The 21,928-nt window shown below is 32.1% G+C and overlaps 3 protein-coding genes across 3 annotated transcripts; all 3 read left to right on the top strand.

Annotated features, from left to right (window-relative positions):
- The first annotated feature begins 676 nt into the window (after positions 1 to 676).
- LOC114935162 (odorant receptor 4-like) lies at positions 677 to 3,807 on the top strand. The gene is made up of 6 exons (XM_029307899.2): positions 677 to 1,216; positions 1,508 to 1,859; positions 2,606 to 2,836; positions 2,990 to 3,103; positions 3,198 to 3,353; positions 3,694 to 3,807. The coding sequence occupies exons 1-6, from the start codon at positions 960 to 962 to the stop codon at positions 3,742 to 3,744; spliced, it is 1,161 nt and encodes a 386-aa protein (XP_029163732.2). The 5' UTR covers positions 677 to 959; the 3' UTR covers positions 3,745 to 3,807.
- A 4,409-nt stretch (positions 3,808 to 8,216) lies between these two features.
- LOC114936351 (odorant receptor 43a-like) lies at positions 8,217 to 11,077 on the top strand. The gene is given in 7 exon segments (XM_029307901.2): positions 8,217 to 8,465; positions 8,468 to 8,634; positions 9,024 to 9,369; positions 9,892 to 10,104; positions 10,295 to 10,408; positions 10,569 to 10,724; positions 10,891 to 11,077. Coding segments are annotated over 7 exon segments (1,143 nt in total). The 5' UTR covers positions 8,217 to 8,369; the 3' UTR covers positions 10,942 to 11,077.
- A 4,143-nt stretch (positions 11,078 to 15,220) lies between these two features.
- LOC114936353 (odorant receptor 22c-like) lies at positions 15,221 to 21,089 on the top strand. The gene is made up of 5 exons (XM_085489290.1): positions 15,221 to 15,621; positions 19,790 to 20,135; positions 20,237 to 20,470; positions 20,679 to 20,792; positions 20,892 to 21,089. Exons 1-5 carry the CDS (start codon positions 15,365 to 15,367, stop codon positions 21,087 to 21,089), a joined length of 1,149 nt encoding a protein of 382 aa, XP_085345416.1. The 5' UTR covers positions 15,221 to 15,364.
- Positions 21,090 to 21,928: the final 839 nt, after the last annotated feature.

The raw sequence follows: 21,928 nt of genomic DNA, 5'->3' as shown, positions 1-21,928 counted from the left end.
TCTAATTGTAAAAAATTGGTACAAATTAAAATCAATAAAAACCGTTTCCAATATTACTTTTACTTCTTATTTTCTCATCTCGGGTATTGCACAAGTGTATGAAAACAAGGATAAACTCGGAAAGAAAATCAATAACTCGAAATACGTAAACTTTTATTAAATAACATCAAACAAAGTAAACTTACTCGGTTTTTCCTCGCTCTCAGGTTTTATTTATCTCCGTTCCAAATTCTAACGTTTTATTTGGACCTTATCCCTTTTTTGCGCACATAGCATTTTACATTTTAATTGTATTACTTTGTTACTGACAGAGTTGAAGGAAACGATGAAAAAGAAGAAAAAGAAGAGAAAGCCAAGATTTGGTTTAAAATTAAAGTACTTTTTTTATTATACTATTTTTCTTTCAGTCATAAATAATACGACTATAATAGGTCTCTTCTGGTTTCTTAGAACACACGCGATTTTTACGAAGACTAAAAATTTTCTTACAGTCACTAAACTTAGTTTAATGTCCGGTGTATGCTTGCGTGTGTTGCTATCTGCTATTGCTTGAATTTTTAAAGGAAATAACGCACTGCGCTGCATCATCGACTCGCCCTAGAGAGAGAAAGAGAGAGAGAGAGAGAGAGAGAGAGAGAAAGAGAGAGATAGAGATAGAGTGAGGGAGGATCAGCCATCTCCCCGGAAATGTTTTTTTATCGTAGGGTCACGACAAAGACATACGCAAATCCGTATGCTTTGCGATCAAAATATTTAATAAGCAGTCGCTCGAGGGAGGGTATATGTTCTTCCTATCTTTTCAAGCTTCTTTCAGTCTGTACAAAGCTGCAGTATCGAGCACATCGTACGATTAATCGGACGCGTATCTCTCATAATGTAAAATTATTGTCTTAGATCCGGTGTGTGTAAAACAAAGTTTTTTTAAATAATTGAAAGAAGCGATATAATAAATTGGAAATATGAAAGTGGACGATATATTTAGTAAATCGTTGGAAATTTGCCTTCGAATTTTGGGCATTTGGCCGGACTCGTCATATGTTCTGTTACGAAGATTATTCTGGATCATTGCGCTTCTAATCGAGCAATATTTTCATTATCAATATATTATAATACATTTCCATTCGACCGAGTTTTTCGAAGTAATGAACTTGTTAGGTGAAACACTGTCATACTCGATATTCTTAATTAAACTTATCCTTTTGTGGTATAAACAACGGTGAGATATGCAATATTAGTAAAAATATATTTGTCTTATTATTAGAAACTATACTTCATATTTAAAATATATTATCTTTCTTTATATTTTGTTTTAACATTTATGTTTAAAATTTTATTAATTAAGTAAATTGTTTGATAATATTATTAATATAAACATAATAAAGTTAAATATAATATAAATATTTAATATAAATATATATGTATATACATAAATTTCTTTTTCGTTATTGATTTATACGTTTTGTTGCAATTATTTTCACGATTATGACCATTCGAAAACCATCCGTAGAACATTTGACAGGATATTAACGATGATGGCGATCGATTGGGAGAAGTGTTATAGCGCGAAATTCAGTATGTTCGCGATGACATGCAATGCCAAGCTGTCCCGACGTTTCACTAATATGACAGTGGTCCTTTATTCGATGGCTGTAATTTTTCACAGTAGCAATATTGTGATGAAACACACAAACGACGATGAAGCTTCCAATACTTCCACTCGACCGCTTCTTACGGACATGGATCTACCATTTAACTACAATCGAGCATACGTATACGAGCTGATCATAATTATTCAATTTCTTCACGTATGGTTGAGCTCCTGTGCAATCGGTCTATTAAACGCTTTATTAATAAATTTGGTGACTTTCATTGTTATTATCTAACAAATTATTTTATTGATATTATCATTATTAAATGTTCAGTAATATTTTATTAATTATAATCAATTGACAATATACAGGATAATTTATAAATTTGCAACAATACTTTAGAGGGTGAATGTAGTAACACTAAAATAATTAAATAAGAAATATTTAAACATAAATTGTACATATTATATAGTTCTGAGTTATGGAAGATTAAAGCAAATCTTTGACTTTATTCTTTGCTCTTTGCAATCTGAATATTTTTAAACAACTTCTTTTCAGTTTGAGAACTAAGACGAGGCAATAGAATAATTTTCTACTTTAACATTTTTATTTTGAGAGTTATTCAAAATTAATTATATTTGCAACACAACTAATAAAGTTCACAATTTACAGGAAAATATATAAAATGGATTTGAAAAAATTCCAACAACGTCCAGCGAGTGAAGGATTCAATATTAAAACGTAATGTAAAGCATATATATAAAACAGTTATTTTTTTAATTTTCTACAACTCAGAAAAATTATGATGTGCACAGTTATATTCAATCTAACATTTTTTATTCATTTTAATATGTATATTCGCCGTCTGGCATAACAAAAATTATTTATAAACATTATGCATTTATAAATTATCCTATATATATATATATATATATATATGGGTAAATAATTCTTCTAAAAAAATATAATAAAATAAAATAATTTTAAAATAATTTTATTGTAATCGTGTACCTTAGATATTGCACGTAGGTGGTCAAATCAATATCCTTTGCGAATGGTTGATGGAAATGTTTCCAACAAAAGAGAAGCGCAGTCCGAGTTCTTTTACGATAAAAAAAATAATCAAGAAACATCAGCAAATCATCACCTTTTCAGAGTATATCGAAGATCTGTATTCGAATATTGCAATGGTGCTGTTTGTGTCGGATACTTTCATTATCTGCTGTTTAGGTTTTGTAATGGTCGCGGTAAGCAGTACTTTTTCCATTTTGCAGTGTGACAATTTTTACGACGGAGAAGAGCACTTGCAAAAATAAATCTGCAAAGTGAAGAGCGTTAATTGCTTTTAATTGTTCACCGTTTTCTCATTGCCATTAAATTCTTTTTTCTTAATATTCCAGTCAGTTGGAACACCGGATGCCGCAAAAATTATAATGAGGACACTCTTATTTTATTTTGTTATGAATATGGAAGCGTTTGTGTTCTGCTTCGCTGGAGAATATTTAAGTACCAAGGTTAAATTTGAAGATAAATATTTTACAGCCACAACGGACAGGTTTATTAATTACTTTTGAGAAATTTTATTAATATTCTATTTGTTCCATTCAGAGTGACAGTATCGGGGATGCTGCATATAATTCATTCTGGTACGAATCAAATTCTAAAGATAGTCGGATTATATTGTTCGTGATAATGAAATCACAGAGACAACTAACCATTACAATTGGAAAAACTATGAATTTGTCTTTACAACAATTTAGCAGTGTAAGTATATCTAAGTACTTATCTTTTACAGATCATTTACGATCTTTTATAGATCGCTATCTTCTCTGAAACTGCGACAAAAGAAACATGTTATTATTTCTTAGAACATATAAAGATTACTTATTATTTCTTATTATTTATGGTTAATTAATTTTCGTAATGTGTATTATTTTATATTTTATATTTTTTTAATGACAAAATAATAGTTACCAGATAAAATATACTTGTTATACATTGTACAGAGATCTATTAAGAGAAGATACAATTACTTTTGCATATTAATATTTTCTAATTTGAGATACACGAATATCTTTAATTATTACAAATTTAATTATTATAGATTGTAAAAGCTTCAGCCTCGTACATTTCAGTTTTACTTGCGATGAATTAAAGCGAAACTAAATCTTGTATCAGCAGTTAAATCTTGTAATTATCAGCTTTTTAATAAGCGTTAAGAGCTGTTTATAATTATGTTTAATCGAAAATAATTTACATATAAAACATAAAAAGACATGACAAAAATTGTTTTACAATATCACTGACCTTTTTCTTCTTGCGCACATTTTCACGCATGCACAAATTTTCATTGAATAAATATAAATTTGGGATTGTCCAAAAGTAAATCAATAACTCATACTCATGATATTTAATGGCTATTAAATAAAATTGATATGTTCATCGATTCTCCTTTGATTTTTCTACAAAAGTTTTATTCAGAAATTAAATATTTTTTTGCGCGCTCGTTTGCATTTTTAAGTAACAATTCATATAATTCGCTACTGCATTGCAGCATCGAGAAAAGAAGAAAATAAAGCGAGAAAATAAAACGATATTTTGTAAACTTTCTTTTTTTCATCGAGGAAAGTAATTGTAGATGTTGCGTACTTTATTACTTAATTTTCTTACTTGGTTTAACCTGCTCTACTTTTACACGGTGGAGTGATTATAATTATCAAACACCCTGTATAAGTTGTCTGCAAATAGATTTGTTTCTTATGAAAGTAATGACTCTGAGTAAACTTTTCTATAAAACTTGTTTCTCGGATTTTTACCTGTCATGCAGATTCTTCGTAATATTATAATTGTACAGATCTTTCAGTATACTTACGTCGTATTGCACTTTCATTAACAATCTGGCGGACTTAAGAACCAATCTAACAATAAACTCTTATTTGGCCTATTACTCTTTAAATAATCGTACTTTGGATCAATCAATGGTAAGTGAATTTTATTATTTATATTTAAAATTTTTTCACATGCAGTATCATGATTACAACATTTTAAATTGTTATAGTATTCAAAATTATTCAGAATTTATTTACGCGCTTAAAGAAAAGTGGCTAATCATTATCAAGATATCGCGCGAATTTATTGCGCGATATCTTGATAATGATTGGCCACTTTGTATTGATGATCAGATCAATATATTACGAAAAAATTCTTAATAAATATTTATTCCAAAGAGAATATATGCATAATACGAACAATATTGTAATGAGAAAAAATTAACAGAAACAACACAATTTGTCATTGTAAATATGTAATATTAAGTGTAATATTAGAAAATATTTACGAGAAATTACATTAATTGCTATCGGATATACACGATAATTTTTAAATTTTTTGTAATCAAAAAATTATATTTTAAAATTTATTCAATTTCCAATAACGCTAAAATTGATAGAAATATTAAAAGTAAAAATCTAATATAAAATTTTATTCATAAATAGTAGAAACGACATTAATAAATCGATTGACATGTTGAGAAATTAAATACTTGATTTAAAATGTAAATGATGGTCTCCAACGCTGTATTATAATTGTAAATAATTATTTTTTTCCATTTTTAATATTATTTTCGATGTAATATATAAAATTGAAAAGAAAAAGATTTCTAAAGGATGACAATAAATTATGCAAATAGGTTTGTTTAAAGGTTAAAGATAGAGAACCTGCAAAAGTTTAAAATACAAATGATGTTGCAGTCAATAAACAGTAGCTTAGACGCTTCTGCGATCTTGATAAAGTCTCTGCTGATGATGAAGTTTTGCATCGTCATGAATGTCGTAGCATTTACTTTCTGCTTTGCCAGGGAATACCTGAGTACCAAGATTAACGTAATGTTAACTTGATTTAGTGATGTTACGTTTTTTCGAAATCGTCTATAAACATTGCAGTTCTGCAACAAGTGGCATTTAATTAACAACTGCTAGAAACACGATCTTTCTTAGCAATCGTGCAACACACTACATATAAAATTTAATTTCTATATTTAAATTAACTTGGCATTCTACAGTATGGCGTATGAAATTAATGAAAATTATCAGTTTTTACTTTTGTACGTCGTATATTTTTCTCAATATAATTACTTCTTTCGTGCTTTTACACATCTTTTTTAATACAATATACACGTGAACAGAAAAGCTGCTATCATCTTTGATATTGAGATCAAAAAAAAAATTAATGACAATAATCGAGAAATTATGGATCTGTCGTTGGAATATTTTATCAGTGTAATCTTTCACTATTTTATTTTATTACTTTGCGCAATTATTATTGCCAATAATTACTTATTGTATTTATTTCATGTCATCAATGGAATTTCATTATTTTATGAATCTGTATCAAAACTTTATTTTATCTGTCGTATTTATATAAATATAATTTCTTTATCAGCGTTTCACAAGATAATTCTATTAGATTGTAAAAAGCATCAGTATTCCTATATACTAATTGCCTTATTAAGCATTGTCTTAGAAAATTAATTATATTTAATTGTAAAAAAGAGTGTAATTAAGTGTTTTAATAATTAATTAAAAACAATTTATATCTTGAAAATTAACAATAATTTATATGCACTTCTTTTCTATACGCGTCATTCCGCATATTTTCCTCCACTCCAATCGCGTTTATTCTATACTATTCTATTTTTAATTTTTATTAATTGTATTAATTTTTGACATTATCAGTACATGTACGCATTGCTATTAACCATGTTTTTATCTGCATATTTCTATCTTATTCTACATTTACAGTTTTTTTATTCTTTCATATTTCTATCTTTCATTGATGTTTGCTTTCATTTTTTGCTTCTATTCTCACTTGAAACATTATTTTTCACACATACGTTCATGTTTTTTATTTCTTTTCGTATACTTATAGTCCCTCTGCATGTTTTCTTCATTCTCCCTTTCCGATGTTATTCTTCTATCCGCACGTCACCCTCTTCAACTTTCCCTTGATTGCACGTTTGTCAAATGTCTCATCATCTCGTGAATTTAACGTGAAATATGTATTTGTGTATGTGTGCTATACATTTACGATCGATTGAATTTTTAAAGCAAATCGCTTACTGCTAAATCATTTGCGCGGTCATCGATTTTAGAAGCTCGTACATATGTTTTATATCTTTTTTTATATTTCTTAATTCAATTTTCTATATTTTCTATATTATCAATTTAACGATAAATATGTAATATTTTTTTACAACGAACTTCTACGTATCAATCATGCTAATGTTATATTAAAGAGAAAATGGTTAATATATATTTTTAATGATTTATAAATACGTAAAAACGATTAATATAGTTATATAGTATAAATGTGCGAAAATTGATTAATATATTAATAATTAATAAAAAAATTTAATTATGTGTGTTAAATAATTAAAAATAATTTCCAGTTTAAATAAAATAAGAATTAATGTAATTGTATTTTTCAAACTTTTCAAACGAATCATGCAATTACACATTCATTTGCGCATAAATCGATAACTCGAAATATATGTCATGTTAATTGAGAGATGTCACATCATGATAATTTAACACAGATTGTGATATTCAATTCTCTTTATTTATTTAAAGAAAGTAAAAGAGCAAAAACTTTTCCTGGATATGGACCTTCTTTATGTTTCTTTCGTTTATAATTGTAATTAGCTCGGTGTGTAAGATAAAAAAACAGTGAGTCATTATCGAGTCTTTTAACACGTATATCATTTTTAAATTATTTTATATAATATTATTCTTTGTTGCACCCACTGTTTAATATTTTAAAACTTTTATATAAAAAAAAAACTGTTGCAACACCGTTAATTTAAAACAAACCACCATATGTCAAAAACAGATTACATATATAAATACAATTATATGCAAAATACCATTTACATTTATTTTGCATATAATTGTCGCAATCGACTTATTCAACACATATCAAATATTTGACTAGACATCATCTAAGGAAAGTAAATTAATTTTTGAGAAATGATTATTAATTTAATAATGGATTGAATAACAAATCGTATCTAATAAACTCATTACGAGGTCTTCAGCGAGCAAGTTTGGTATACACTAGGGTAAGATACACGACGACTACGCACTGAATTATTAAAAGAAAGTAGGGCGAATCGTACAGAGTACATAAAAAATCCTTCGGCAAATACTCCATTTCTTTTCTCATCAAGAAATAACATTCTACGAAAATTAAGACAGCTAGATAATATTTCATGCTCTTATTACGTGACGCATTTTTCTTTTGCTTTTTCTCTCGGGTCTCTACTTTTTCTTTTTCACTCTTTAGATTTTAAAATTTTTGCAAAGGTAGTTGAAGATGCCCGGACGTTTATGCGCGTCCATTAGATCATTATATATTTAAGTAAATTATTCGCGAGTGCGCATTAATGGGAGAGAAAAAAATGATCCCATTTGTATTCCCTCTTTTTCTTTAAGCTGCAAGAAATACGGAACACTTCGTATGACCTGCACGCAGCGGGATAAAAATATTTAATGAACACGTCCCATTGGTCAATCGTCCAAGATAGCGATCGCCTCACGATGCTCTTAAGAGCTTCCAGTCTTCAGGCAAATTTTCTGCAGCGTACATCGAGACGGCTGCGGTTGAAAGATATAATTTTCTTAAGAGTATATGTCTCTTATACTTGAAACGTGTCTGTTTTAACCACGTACATCTTGATTTCCCGACTTGTATATAGCCGATAACGCAAAGAAAAATACGAGAATTATGACCAGTGGACGTACAATTAATCGCACGATAGAACTTTTGCTCACCGCATTCGGTGTCTGGCCGGGAATATCATGCGTTCTGTTGTACAGTGTTGTAGAGTGTTTTGGGTAATTACGTTAGCGATCAATCAATTCTTCCACTACCGGTATTTTGTAACACATTTTAATGTCAACAATTTGTTCGACTTAATGGACTGTCTGAGTAGCTTCTTGGCACATGTAAAGTTGACCTTTAAAGTCATTATCTTCTCGTTGAAGCAAAGGTAAGTTGCAATTTAGAGTTTACAAGTAAACCAAGTTCTGACTAATATTTATATTACATTATAATTAAAGTATATTTTTAAATATACTATATATTCGCGTAAAGAATTACTAAAATATAATGACATCTTTCATTCGCTCAAATAATTACGTAAGATAATAATTTAAGATGGATAAGAAAACAAAACCCAGATATTTCATTTATCTTTTGCCAATTATATTTCCGCACACTCATCCAATTATTTTTTATACACGTTTTTGATTTTAACAAAAAGAGAAAAAACAACTCCTACAATTTCGTAAATTACAATTTTATGTAAAAAAACTATCATGAAAATGTCTCTGCAACTGTTTCAAAATGTTCAAAGACAAAATGTTAAATGATTCGCAGAGAATTCATCGGAATTCTGACGACGATGACGGAAGACTGGAGCTATTGCGGTGACAACGGTGTTGTATTGCACGAAACTGCACGCAAAGCAAAATTATCGAGCCGTATTTGCAATGGACTAATTATTCTTCACACAATTGCCGCGTTCGCATACGTTGTTGGTATCCTCCTGGCCGATGTTGACGTCACCGATCGAACGGCCGAGCTGCCCTTCATGATGAAAATGGAATATCCCTTCGTTATAGACACGCTACGCAAGTATAGACTCGTGTTAGCTACGCAATTCATGTACGTGATGGTATGCAGTTTGGGGGCTGGTTTATTCAACGCCGTGTTTCTAACTCTGGTAACCTGCATCCACATATAAGCAAGTATCATAAAAAATAAGTAAAAAAACAAATATATGATGCTGTTCTATTGGGCGCGAATTATCCTTTTAAATATTATATTATTCAATATTTTATTATTAGATATTAAATTATTAAATACCAAATAATATATAGAGAAAAATTAAATATCTTTCTCAAATCCAATCAATGAAAATGTGATTGAAGCTCTGGAGAACTGATTGAAGCAAAGACAAAATTTTACAGAAGATCAGTGAACATTTCTTCTCTTTCATTGATCTTTAGTAAAAATGCTCACACTTTGTTCTGTCTTATATTTCATTGATATTTTACTGAAAAACCTCCGCCTAATCTGAATGAGATTTTACTTGTAATATTTTATTTAAAAAAAAAATATGCGAGGTTTGATTCACTTATGTACACTTTGGCAAAATTTCTCATATGACATTTTTATATTTCTTTCTCTCTTTTAGGTAAACAGTTATAATAATTGTCATCAATGACAGAATATTTATTTCTAGACTCTACATATAGGTGGTCAAATAAATATCTTGCTTTACTGGTTGTCGGAAGCTGGACCTATAGAGATCGCAAGAATAACGAAAATCATTCAGAAACATCAAAAAATTATTAGCTTTTCAGAAAAAATTGAAAATCTCTATTCATACATCGCTTTATTGCATTTCGCATCGAATACAATAATGATTTGCTCATTAGCATTTCTCATTGTAACCGTGAGTGAAATTGTCCAAATTCTAGAAATAAAAATATCTTTTTTCTGTTAAATCAATTGATTAATGTAATATTTATTTTCATTACTTACTTATACTACGCGAATTAATTTATTATATGTATATTATTTGATGCATGGAAACAACTGCTTACTAATTTCGAAAATACGTTCTATATTTATTTTCTCGATAGGCAATCGGCAGTCCTGACGCCACCGAGCAGATAATAAGATCTCTCTTATTTTATGCTGTAACGAACCTCGAAGCGTTTATTTTCTGTTTTGCAGGAGAGTACCTGAGCAACAAGGTTAGCGACTAAAAAGATCATTGTTACAATATCAATTGTATACGACGTGATTGAGATATGGGATATTAAAAATAATTTGGGATATTAAAAATAATGTATTGTAAAAACGAACACACATAATATATAGAGTAATATCTTTTTGTTATTTATACTTTTGTAGAGCACTGCGATCGGAAACGCGGCATATAATTCTGATTGGTACGATATGAAAAGCACAGACAGTCGTACTTTATTGTTTATAATTGTAAGATCGCAGAGAAAATTGAGGTTCACGGTTGGCAAAATGATGGATCTCTCTTTGGAATGTTTTACTAATGTAAGAAATTATAAAAGAAAAAATATTTTTTCTTTGAATACGATTGCGTACTTGTATACATATATGTTTATTATATATTTTTTTACCATGTATAGAAATTGTTATATAATATTATAATAATATATCTTGTATTTCTCTATTTTAACAAAAAGCAACATTATTATAGATCATGAAAGCCTCTGGATCCTACTTGTCAGTACTGTTGGCGATGAAATAAGCACTCTAAGAATATAATCTATATAGTCATTTTTTACGCGGTAGTTGAGATGAAATAAATCAACCAATTAACGTGTAGAATAATTTTATCACTGATTAGAAAAACGTATCGAGAAAAACACAGTACATATATATATATATATTTTTAAGTATATACTTTTTGATGAATAAATATAATAATATAAGAAAAGAAAGTAACAGTATATGCAAAATATATTTTTCCGAAAAAAAGAAAACAATACTTAATTATTTCTTTTCGTGAATTCTTTTTCTTGCATAAATGCAAGAAAAATTTTATTTTTACACACATTGAGTGTATATATATAATTTAATTTTTATATTTAAATTATAACTTAACAATGTGACGTATGACGTACGAAATTAATGAAAGCTATCAGCTTTAATTTTTATATTTTTTCAATTTAATTACTTTTTTTGTGTTTTATTTGTAAATTATATGTATAAGAAATAATATATTGTTTAGCTTCAATTAGCCTTTAGAATTAACATGTCGGAGATGTGACTTACAAATCTCTTTAATGCAATATACACATGAAAAAGAGACGAACAGTATCGTTTTTGATATTGAGATCGCAAATGCGATTAACAACTACGAAGATTATGGATCCGTTGTTTAAACGTTTTACCAGCGTAAGCTCTACTACTTTATTTTATTACTTTGTGCACAATTATTATTGCCGATAATTATTTATTGTATTTCGTGTCATCAATGGAATATCATTATTTCATATATCGAAACTTGATTGTATCTGTCATATATACACATATATTAATGAATTATCTTCATCCGCGCTTAATAAGATCATTCTCATTATAAATTGTAAAGACATCAGCATCCTATATACTATTAGCCACGTCTTAAAAAAATTATATATATATATATATTTATTAGTTGTAAAAAAAAGTAAAATTAACCAAAAAATTTTTAAAATTTAATTGTGTACTAGATATAATAATTTGCAATTTAAATTAAGTAAAAATTAATATAACTATACTATCGTACTTTTACTTTTCAAACGAGTCATGCAATTTCGTATTTATTTGCGCGTAAATCGATAACTCGAAATCTGTCATGTTAATTGACAGATCACATCACAATAATTTAATAGATTGTGATATTCAATTCTTCTTACTAATTTGAGAGAAACAAAAGAACAAACATTTCCTGAATATGCATCGTCTTTATGTTTCGAATCTTTGATTTATAATTGTAACTTATATCATATTTTAAGCTGACAACTGTAAAATAAAAACTAAATGATTATTTCGAATCTTTTATAATATATAATATCACTTTAAAATTATTTTAATCTTATTCAATTTCTCAAATTGCATCTTTACTGTTTGATAACATTTATAATATTTATACTAAAAAAAGTAATGTTGGAATACTGTTAATTTAGAACAATCTATCATATGTCAAAAACGGCTGCTTAATTATGATTGTAAAGATCCATTTACACTTATTTTGCATTTAACTCGCGACCATCTTATCAAATAGTTATCAAATATTTGACTAGGCACCTTCTAATCAAAATTAATTATGTAAAAAATTAATTTTCTAAAACAGTACACTAGTGTACGATGAACTCTTTGTATGTATAAGATACATAAGAAATTCTTCGACAGACACTTCATTTTCCTTCCTCATCTAAAAATGAAATAAATTCTACAAAAATAATTAAGACAGCCAAATAATATTTTATGCGCTTATTACATGATGCATTTTTCTTTCGCTCAAGTTCTTCTTTTTTTTCCATTCTCTTGATTTTAAAATTTTTACAAAGGTAGCTGCAGATGCGCATGTACACCACTGCTTATGCGCGTCCATTAGATCATTATATATTTAAGTAAATTATTCGTGAGTGTGCATTAAAAAAAAAAAACAAAATGACCCTATCTGTATTCTCTCTTTTTTTCTTAAAGCTGCAAGATACCTCTTCGTATAATCTGCACGCAGCAAGATAAAAGTAATAAACACGTCCGTTGGTCGATCGATTAAGAATACCGATCGCCTCACAATATTCTTAAAAGTTTGCGATTATAAAAATTTTCCGCAGACATCGAAATTGAAAAATATGATTTTCTTAAGAATCTTAATTTCCCGATTTTTGTATAGATAATAACACAAAGAAAAATAAGAGGATTATGACCAGTGGACATACAATGACACGACAGAACTTTTACTCATCGCATTTCGTGTCTGGCCGGGTATATTACGCGTTCTATTGTATAAATTATTTTAGGTAATTACGGTATTGATCCAACAATTTTTGCACTACCAATATTTTATGACACATTTTTACGTCGACAATATTTTCGACTTAATGGACTGTTTGAACAGCTTCAATGTTTAAAGTTAACTTAACGAGAAAATAATGACTTTTAAAGTCATTATCTTTTCGTTAAAACAAAGATAAGTCATGATATAGATATCTCTACAAAGTGAGCAAAGTTACAACTAATATTTACGTTTATTATAATTAAAATATATTTTTATATAAAATATATTATAAAACAATTCCTACGATAATAACATCTCTAATTATGCAAGATAGTCATTTAAGATGAACACCAAACAGTAATAAAACACATATTTCATTTATTTTTTGTCAATATAAATTATATCAATTATATCTGTGTGCGCATTCAATTATTTTTTATATCCGTTTTTGACAAAGAGAGAGACACTAATTCCTACACAGTATTTTATAAATTAAAATTTTATATAAAAAAATTACACTATCAAGAAAATATCTCTGCCAATGTTCCGAAATATTTGAAAACAAAATATTAAATCGTTTGTGCAGAGAATTTATCAGAATTTTAACGACGATGACGGAAGACTGGAACTATTACGGTGACAACGGTGTGTTATATTGCACGAAACAGCACGCGAAGCGAAACTATCGAGCCGTATTTACAATGAACTAATTATTCTTCACACAATGTCCGGATTGGTATATGTCTTTGGTATCCTCTTGGCCGACGTCACCGATCGAATGGCCGAGCTGCTGCCCCTTATGATGAAAATGGAATATCCCTTCGTTATAAGCACGATACGCAAGTACAAACTGATATTAGCTACGCAATTCGTGTTCGTGATGACGTGCTGTTTGGGTCAAGGTTTATTCAACGCCGTGTTTCTAACTCTGGTTATCTGTATCTATACATATATTATATAAGCAAAAGATCTCAAAAAATAAAATTATAACATTTTGTGATGCTTTCCATGTTGTGTATGTGCGTGAATTATTCTTCCAAATATTATTATTATTTAAATTTTACATTCAATTATTAATACTAAACTAAATTATTAGATACTAAATAATAATATATATACAGAAAATTGAATATCTTTCTCAAATTTAATCAATGAAAGTATGAGTGAAACACTGAACTAATTGAAGCAAAGACAAGATTTTACTCAACATCAGTGAGCATTTCTTCTTTTTCAATGAAAGTACTCACACTTTGTTCTGTCTTATGTTTCATTGATATTTCACCGAGAAGCCACCACCTGATTCTTTTGAATAAGATTTCACTTGCAAATACTAAATTCTTAAAAGAATAATCTACGAGATTTGATTTACTTACGTGCATCTTGAGGAATTTACTCATTACATTTTATATTTATTTCTCTCTTTTAAGTAAATAATATAATAATTGTCATGAATGACAGAATTTTAATTTTTTGACTCTACAAATTAGGTAGGTCAAATTAATATCTTGCTTTTTTGATCGACGAAAATGGACCTATAGAGATCGCAAGCTAAATAATAATAATAATAATAATAATAATAATAATAATTATTATTATTATTATTATTATTATTATTATTATTATTATTATCTCATAATTATTGCCGCAGCAAATTACACATTAGGTCTTCTGATTGCTTCTAGCTCTTAAACTTTGTAAACTTTGCTGAAATACGAGCAACCAGCGAACGTACACATCTTCGCATTTACCTTCACGCATAGTTCATATTTTTTATTTAACGATATACGAGTGCGTTAGCATTATCAAAGGGAAGGAAAAAAATTACCCCATGTGCATCTTTCCCTTCTGGTATCGAAAAGACCGCGATAAATGTATATTCGCGAGAGCTCCGCACGCAATGCGACAAAAAATATTTAATGAGTTACCGCAGTTAAATATTTAATGAATTATTGCCATTGGTCGATTGGTCTAAGAGAGACGCCTATTTGATTATTTCTTCGGGATCTCCCGCAGTCTTTACGTAGTCATTCTAGAATAAACATCGAGGTTGAGAAATATATCGAAAGAGAGTATCGTAGCTCTTTAATCTGAAAGCGCGTTTGTTCTACTACATGCGAACGATTCAATGTTTTTTCCCCGCGTAAGAAACGGTGCATAAGAAGAACGGAGGGAAGAAATTATGACGCGTAAAAGTACAATTAATCGCACGTTACAGCTAATGCTCACTTTATGCGGTGTATGGCCAGGGACATCGTGCGTTATAATCTGCAGAGTGTATTGGATTATCGCATTAGCGATAGACAATATCTGTCATTACCGGTATCTTCTGCTTCATTTACACACGAGCGATCTCTTCGACTTAATGGACTGTTTCAGTAGCTTCCTAACGCAAGTCAAGTATATGACTAAATTGATCATATTTTGGTGGAATGAACGGTGAGTCATGTAGCGCATAAATAATGTTACGTATAATGCATGTTATCTCCAAAAATTGCTTTCATTATTTTGTTTAGAGACTACATTTTTTTCTCATATTAGAGAATACGAGAGAATACACATAAAATGCATTTTATATATAACTATCTCATTTCTTTTATTTCTGCCGCGATCAATGTATATATTTTACTTCGAAGACAGAAAGATGAGAATTATTGAATTTTTGTTTAAAGGCGTTAACCGATGTCGTTATAATTTTACTTTGTGTAGGCCGATAAACGATTGTGGAGAAAATAGATATATATGTAAGGAGACCGGGTTAATTAGTCAGGAAAGAATCCGGATCAAATAAGGAATTGAGATTAGAGTATAATATATTTATTGCGAACTCAAGGTGCCTCTTGTCGTCCAAATGCTAAATGTTCCCTTGTCTCTTCGCCGTCGCTCCGACCTCGGCGGTCCTCGATCGTAAGAGAGAGTGTGTCCAAAAAGAGAGCGTTCTGTGTCCGTCTACCAAAAATCGCTGATACTTATATCGCTCCTAATTTCCCTAATAATCCCTTCCTATCATACTTGAGCCAATCGCTAAGCGACAACTAACCCGTGCTCTGGTTTGTTTTCGAACGGTCGCATCTGTTATTTTCTACACGGATCAAACCTCTTATTATTCGCACACGGTAACATAAATATAAATAAATAATCGAACACGAGGACGAGACGACAAGGCGACAATAATATGATGGCGTGATACATACTCTCGAAAATAATCGCACGCCTACAGTTCGGCCATTCTGACATTTTGGCCGTCTCGGTCAAACGATAAAATAGAACAAAATAAAATATAATTTGAACAAAATTCCTTTACAAGAGAATGCTTCGTCATGCACGTATATACGGACGCATTTGGTCGGGCGCAAATATACCAGTTATCATTTTATTAAATCTTTCCACCTGTCCGTTTGCTCTCGGCGTGCTCACAGCGATTGATACGTGCTCTATGGCACCGGATTCCAAGTATCTCTTAAATACGTCAGATGTGAAACAAGTTCCTCTGTCCGAAATTAAACGTTTCGGTTTACTATACACGCGGAAATATTCACAGAGATACTTTATCGATTCCTCCGATGCTGTCGACTTACGCGGGTAGAGCCGGATAAATTTAGCGAACGCGTCAATGACAACAAACAGGTGACGGCTAAACTTAAAGACAGAGTTTTTTCTAATCGAATCGTACAATGGTTTTGCCACCAATGAAAATCTCGGAATAAATTGACGAAAATAATTCACGAATCCGACGAACCTATGTACGTCCCTGATGTTACGTAGTACAGGATAATTCAAAACAGGCTCTATATTCTCGTCGGTGTCTCTCGTCGCAATCTCGCGTAAGATTTCCTTGTCCGCGACCGATAATCTCCGCGGGCTTATACTTATCGGTTGTTCATGTTTCGGTGCGATAACCATCTCGAAGTCCGGCGCGCATTTCTCCGCTCGAAAATTATTTAGATAATAGGATTCATAGATCTCGCGGATCTTTTCGGATGTATCCTTGTCAACCGCCGGATTAATTTTCAACTCTTCGCTCGGATGTACAACACCATCGTCGCATTCAATATGCATCGTTTGGCTAATAACGCGCGCTTCTTCCGTGCTTGCAATTTCAAGATCTTGCCCTAAAGTAACACGCAGCGACGGACAATTCAAGAAATCTCTACCGAGTAGCACACTATACGCCATCGTATTATGAGGCACCGTGTAAAACTTCATTTCCAACCGCACGCCTCTCACCTCTAAGTCGGCGTGAACGATGCCGTCGATATCTAACCGCGAGCCGTTGATTCCGCAAAATTGATCGATGCTCTCGTTCTCGAGCAGACGTGAATCGCCCTGAATTATCTCGCTTTTAACTAAACTGATCGGAGAACCCGAATCTATGATTGCGTCCACCACGTAATTGTCAAAACCTTTATTCTCGTTTTCAGTTATAATTTTTACAGTGATTGTATATGGCTTTAATAATGCAACCGGTTGCACGACGTTCATCGACGTAGTTTGCGCAACGCTGTTCGGCGTTTCCGACGCCGCGGACCGATTTCGCTTTCGGACATTCTCTGGCGAAATGATTCGGAGATTCGCACACGTAACACGCTCGCTTCGCTTGCGGTCGCACGCACTGGGCCGCGGTATGGCCTGTTTCACGACACTTGTAACACCTCGTCGGGCCTCCCCGCGTCGCCGCCTCTGCTCTGACTCCGCTGGTTGTCCTCACTCCGTCTCTCCCTGGCCGGACGTCTGGTCTCTTTGGATTCCCTCGGACCACCTTCTCGAACGCCTTCAATAATTCTCTTCCGGATTGGAAGTTCATCAGGCGCGCCTGACTCTGCAGCCGAGGATCCGTCACTCCTTCGATGATGTAATCGAGGAGCTCGTCTTCCGCGATTGGTACGCGATTTGCGAGAATCACCTTTTCGTGGTAATAATCGCAGAATTGCTCGTCTCCTTTCCACACACGAGCCTCGAATTCTCTCCTCAGTGTCAGCTTTCCTGGCCGCAGGTCGAACATCGACTCCATTTCCCGCAGAAGGTCCTCCAGGTCCAGCGTCACATACTCGGCCTTGGAGTAGAACCACGTCAACGCACGACCTTTCAACCGAGAGCTAATTAATACTCTCGCTGAATTCTCGTCCAACTGGTACGTGCGTCTCAGCAGCTCCAACTGCTGCCTCCATCTCCAAAAGGTGCTGTCCGTCGCGTCAAACTCAGGCAGCAGCTCCTTGATTCCTCTCACACCGCCGAACGCAGAAATGACGCTGCCGTTCGTCATCGTCGGTGTCGAGGCTGCACTCCTCATCATCTCTATTTCCCTTTGGAGCAACTGTCGCTCTCTCTCCAAAATTTCTCGCTCTCGACGCAGTAACAAGAGTTCCGCCTGCGTCGCGTCGTCGTGCTCTCTCCGTTCCGGCGTCGTCATCCTCACTCGGTCTCCTCGTCTCGGCGTATCGTCCACGGTCTCCATCTCCATGGCGTCACCCTGTTCACTGGGTGAACGCACACCTCCTGAAGCCGGGATGCCATCCGAATATCTCTCCTGCCTCCGTTGCTCGCTCAATCCTCGCCCATACGCCTGAATCGTTGGCATTCAGGCGCTGGATGAGCTCGGCTTTCGACCCTCCCAAGGTCAGTCCTTTCTCGCGAAGAGCCTCCTTCATCTCAGCGATGGTGAAATCACTCGGCTGCATCGACTCCGCCATCGTCCCTCAGATTTGCTCGATCGGTTCCTCGGGCACTCCGCGATGTCCCCAACACTCGCGCAACCCAAAGATCACTATGCGTTGATCGTCTCAACCCGCGCGTCCCACACTCGACGCGTATCGCGAACTCCCGAATCGCCTCTCCCAGGCCGAATTCGCGAAACCGGGTGCAACGCCTCGATCCCACTTCTGATTAACTGTAGGCGATAAACGATTGTGGAGAGAATAGATATATATGTAAGGAGACCGGGTTAATTAGTCAGGAAAGAATCCGGATCAAATAAGGAATTGAAATTAGAGTATAATATATTTATTGCGAACTCAAGGTGCCTCTTGTCGTCCAAATGCTAAATGTTCCCTTGTCTCTTCGCCGTCGCTCCGACCTCGGCGGTCCTCGATCGTACGAGAGAGTGTGTCCAAAAAGAGAGCGTTCTGTGTCCGTCTACCAAAAATCGCTGATACTTATATCGCTCCTAATTTCCCTAATAATCCCTTCCTATCATACTTGAGCCAATCGCTAAGCGACAACTAACCCGTGCTCTGGTTTGTTTTCGAACGGTCGCATCTGTTATTTTCTACACGGATCAAACCTCTTATTATTCGCACACGGTAACATAAATATAAATAAATAATCGAACACGAGGACGAGACGACAAGGCGACAATAATATGATGGCGTGATACATACTCTCGAAAATAATCGCACGCCTACATTTGCAATTTATTTAGATTGATTCTTTAGAGACACAAGAGTCTCTGTAATGAAAGAAATATACGAAAATTTAGTTTTGTTGGAAATGTACGTAGAAAACATCCGCGTATGGCTCTTTACGCCTTCCTTATGATTTAGATTTAGAAATATACAACTTTTTTTCGGCAACCGGCAATAATCAATGATTCTGTTATATTCATTTATAGAAAGTTCGCCGAAATATTAATGATAATGGAGGAAGATTGGAACGATTGCAACAATAGCGACATTAATATGCGCGAAACAAGGTGCAAGGCAAAATTGGCAGGTCGTATTACTAATGCAATGTTCACACTTCACACATTAACCATCGTTGGATATAGCATCGGCGTTTTTTTGGCCGATGTCGACATCGACGATCATCAGTCTGAATTACCTCTCCTCTTAAAGGTGGTTCTTCCTATCGACATAAATACGAAGCAAAGGTATAAAACACTGCTATATGTACAATTTGTCCATCTCATCCTGTCCGGCTGTGGGACTGGTTTACTGAACGCTCTGCTTTTAACTTTGGTAAGAAAATTTATGCCTTGTAATATTTTTTTCGATGTCTATATTGTCTATACATAACATTCCTGAAACTTTAGTCAATTTAATGGGATTGTTATTTTCAGATTCTACACTTAGGCGGCCAAATGGACATCCTGCGCTGCTGGTTGACCAAGTTAGTAATCAAGAATAACGAAGAGGGAGGCGAATTGGGTGTCACGACGAATGAAATCATTCGAAAGCATCAGAAAGTCATCAAATTCGCGGAATACATCGAGAATATGTACACGTACATCGCACTGTTGCAATTCACTTTAAATACGGTGCTTATTTGCTCATTGGCGTTCCTCATTGTAACAGTAAGTAAAAAGAAATGTTTATAATTCATAAGAGAACGGATATTCATAATTTTATAAAATTGATCCACTATGATTTCTAGTTCTCTACAATCTTGTTATCTAAAAATAATTTCTCTGGATTTTAAGTACATTAAAGCTATAAAAATACTTACGATTTCAAAGATAATAATGTTTTATCTTACTAATTGCTCGCATTTTGGTATTGCAGGCGATTGGCAGCCCCGATGCGGTCGAGCTAATAATGAGAACTCTTTTATTTTACACCGTGACAAATCTCGAAGCGTTCATATTTTGCTATGCAGGAGAATATCTGAAAAATAAGGTCAGCTATATGGGGATAATGATCGATAATTTTTTCTTGCGAGTTTGGCAAATTAAAAGAAATATTTGAACAACTCCTTAATCATGTTTACCTTTCTAGAGCAGAGCTATTGGAAATGCAGCGTATTATTCTGCATGGTATGAAATGAAACCTGAAAATAGTCGTAATTTGATATTTATCATATTAAGAGCGCAGAAACAATTGACGCTTACAGTCGGAAAAATTATGGATCTCTCTTTAGAATCGTTTACAGACGTAAGATTTATACGTAGAAAAATTATGGACAATAATACATAAGATACTTATATCAAAAATATTTTTCTACATAATTTACTTACTAATTATATAAATTTATATATTGACTTATAATCTTTTTATATTGATATATTATGTACATAAACTTTTTATAGTAATATTCAAAACATCCTTCTTTGTAAGATTATAATTTGAAAAAATATTAATTTTTAATACAAAAAGCACGTATTTTATAGATTATGAAAGCTTCGGGATCATATTTGTCAGTGTTGCTGGCCATGCAATAAACATCGTGCGTTTAAAGATTTTTAAACAATAGTCGTGAGGCATATATCGTAATGTGTAAATATATCTTCACTAGTGATAGATATAATATTTTTCATGGTTATATGTTCTAAAAAAAGATAGTAATTTTTAGAAAAATATAAAATGATATGAGCCGTTACTTTTTGCTTATATCACGATATTTTAATTTAAATCCCAATATTTTCCAGAAATCATACAATAATAATCATATTATATCAATATATGTTATAATCGTGATAATTAAAAATAACTTTTAAAATTATATCATTTTAATTCTTTCAGAGCGGTTGTATATGTACCGTTGATTTATATTTATGTGCTTCCAATATTATAACTAAAAATTGCTGGATAAAGAAATCATAATATTCGAGATATACATATATATAAAATTTATATTAAGAAAAATTAATGTTAAAAACTGTTTGCATAATTAAAAAGTAATATTTTATTAAAATATTAATATCATATTATATAAAATATTAATTATCAAATTTTTTCAATTATAAGCAAATAAGTAACATCAATTTTTCTGGTATCGCATTTAATTGTTTTAATTTTTTTTCAGTTCTCTGAAC

The sequence above is a fragment of the Nylanderia fulva genome, unplaced genomic scaffold (assembly GCF_048542155.1).
Source record: "Nylanderia fulva isolate GAGA-0341 unplaced genomic scaffold, ASM4854215v1 Scaffold8, whole genome shotgun sequence".
Taxonomy (NCBI): domain Eukaryota; kingdom Metazoa; phylum Arthropoda; class Insecta; order Hymenoptera; family Formicidae; genus Nylanderia; species Nylanderia fulva.
The sequence above is the reverse complement of the archived record's forward strand: the minus strand, read 5'-3'. Positions and strand labels throughout refer to the sequence as shown.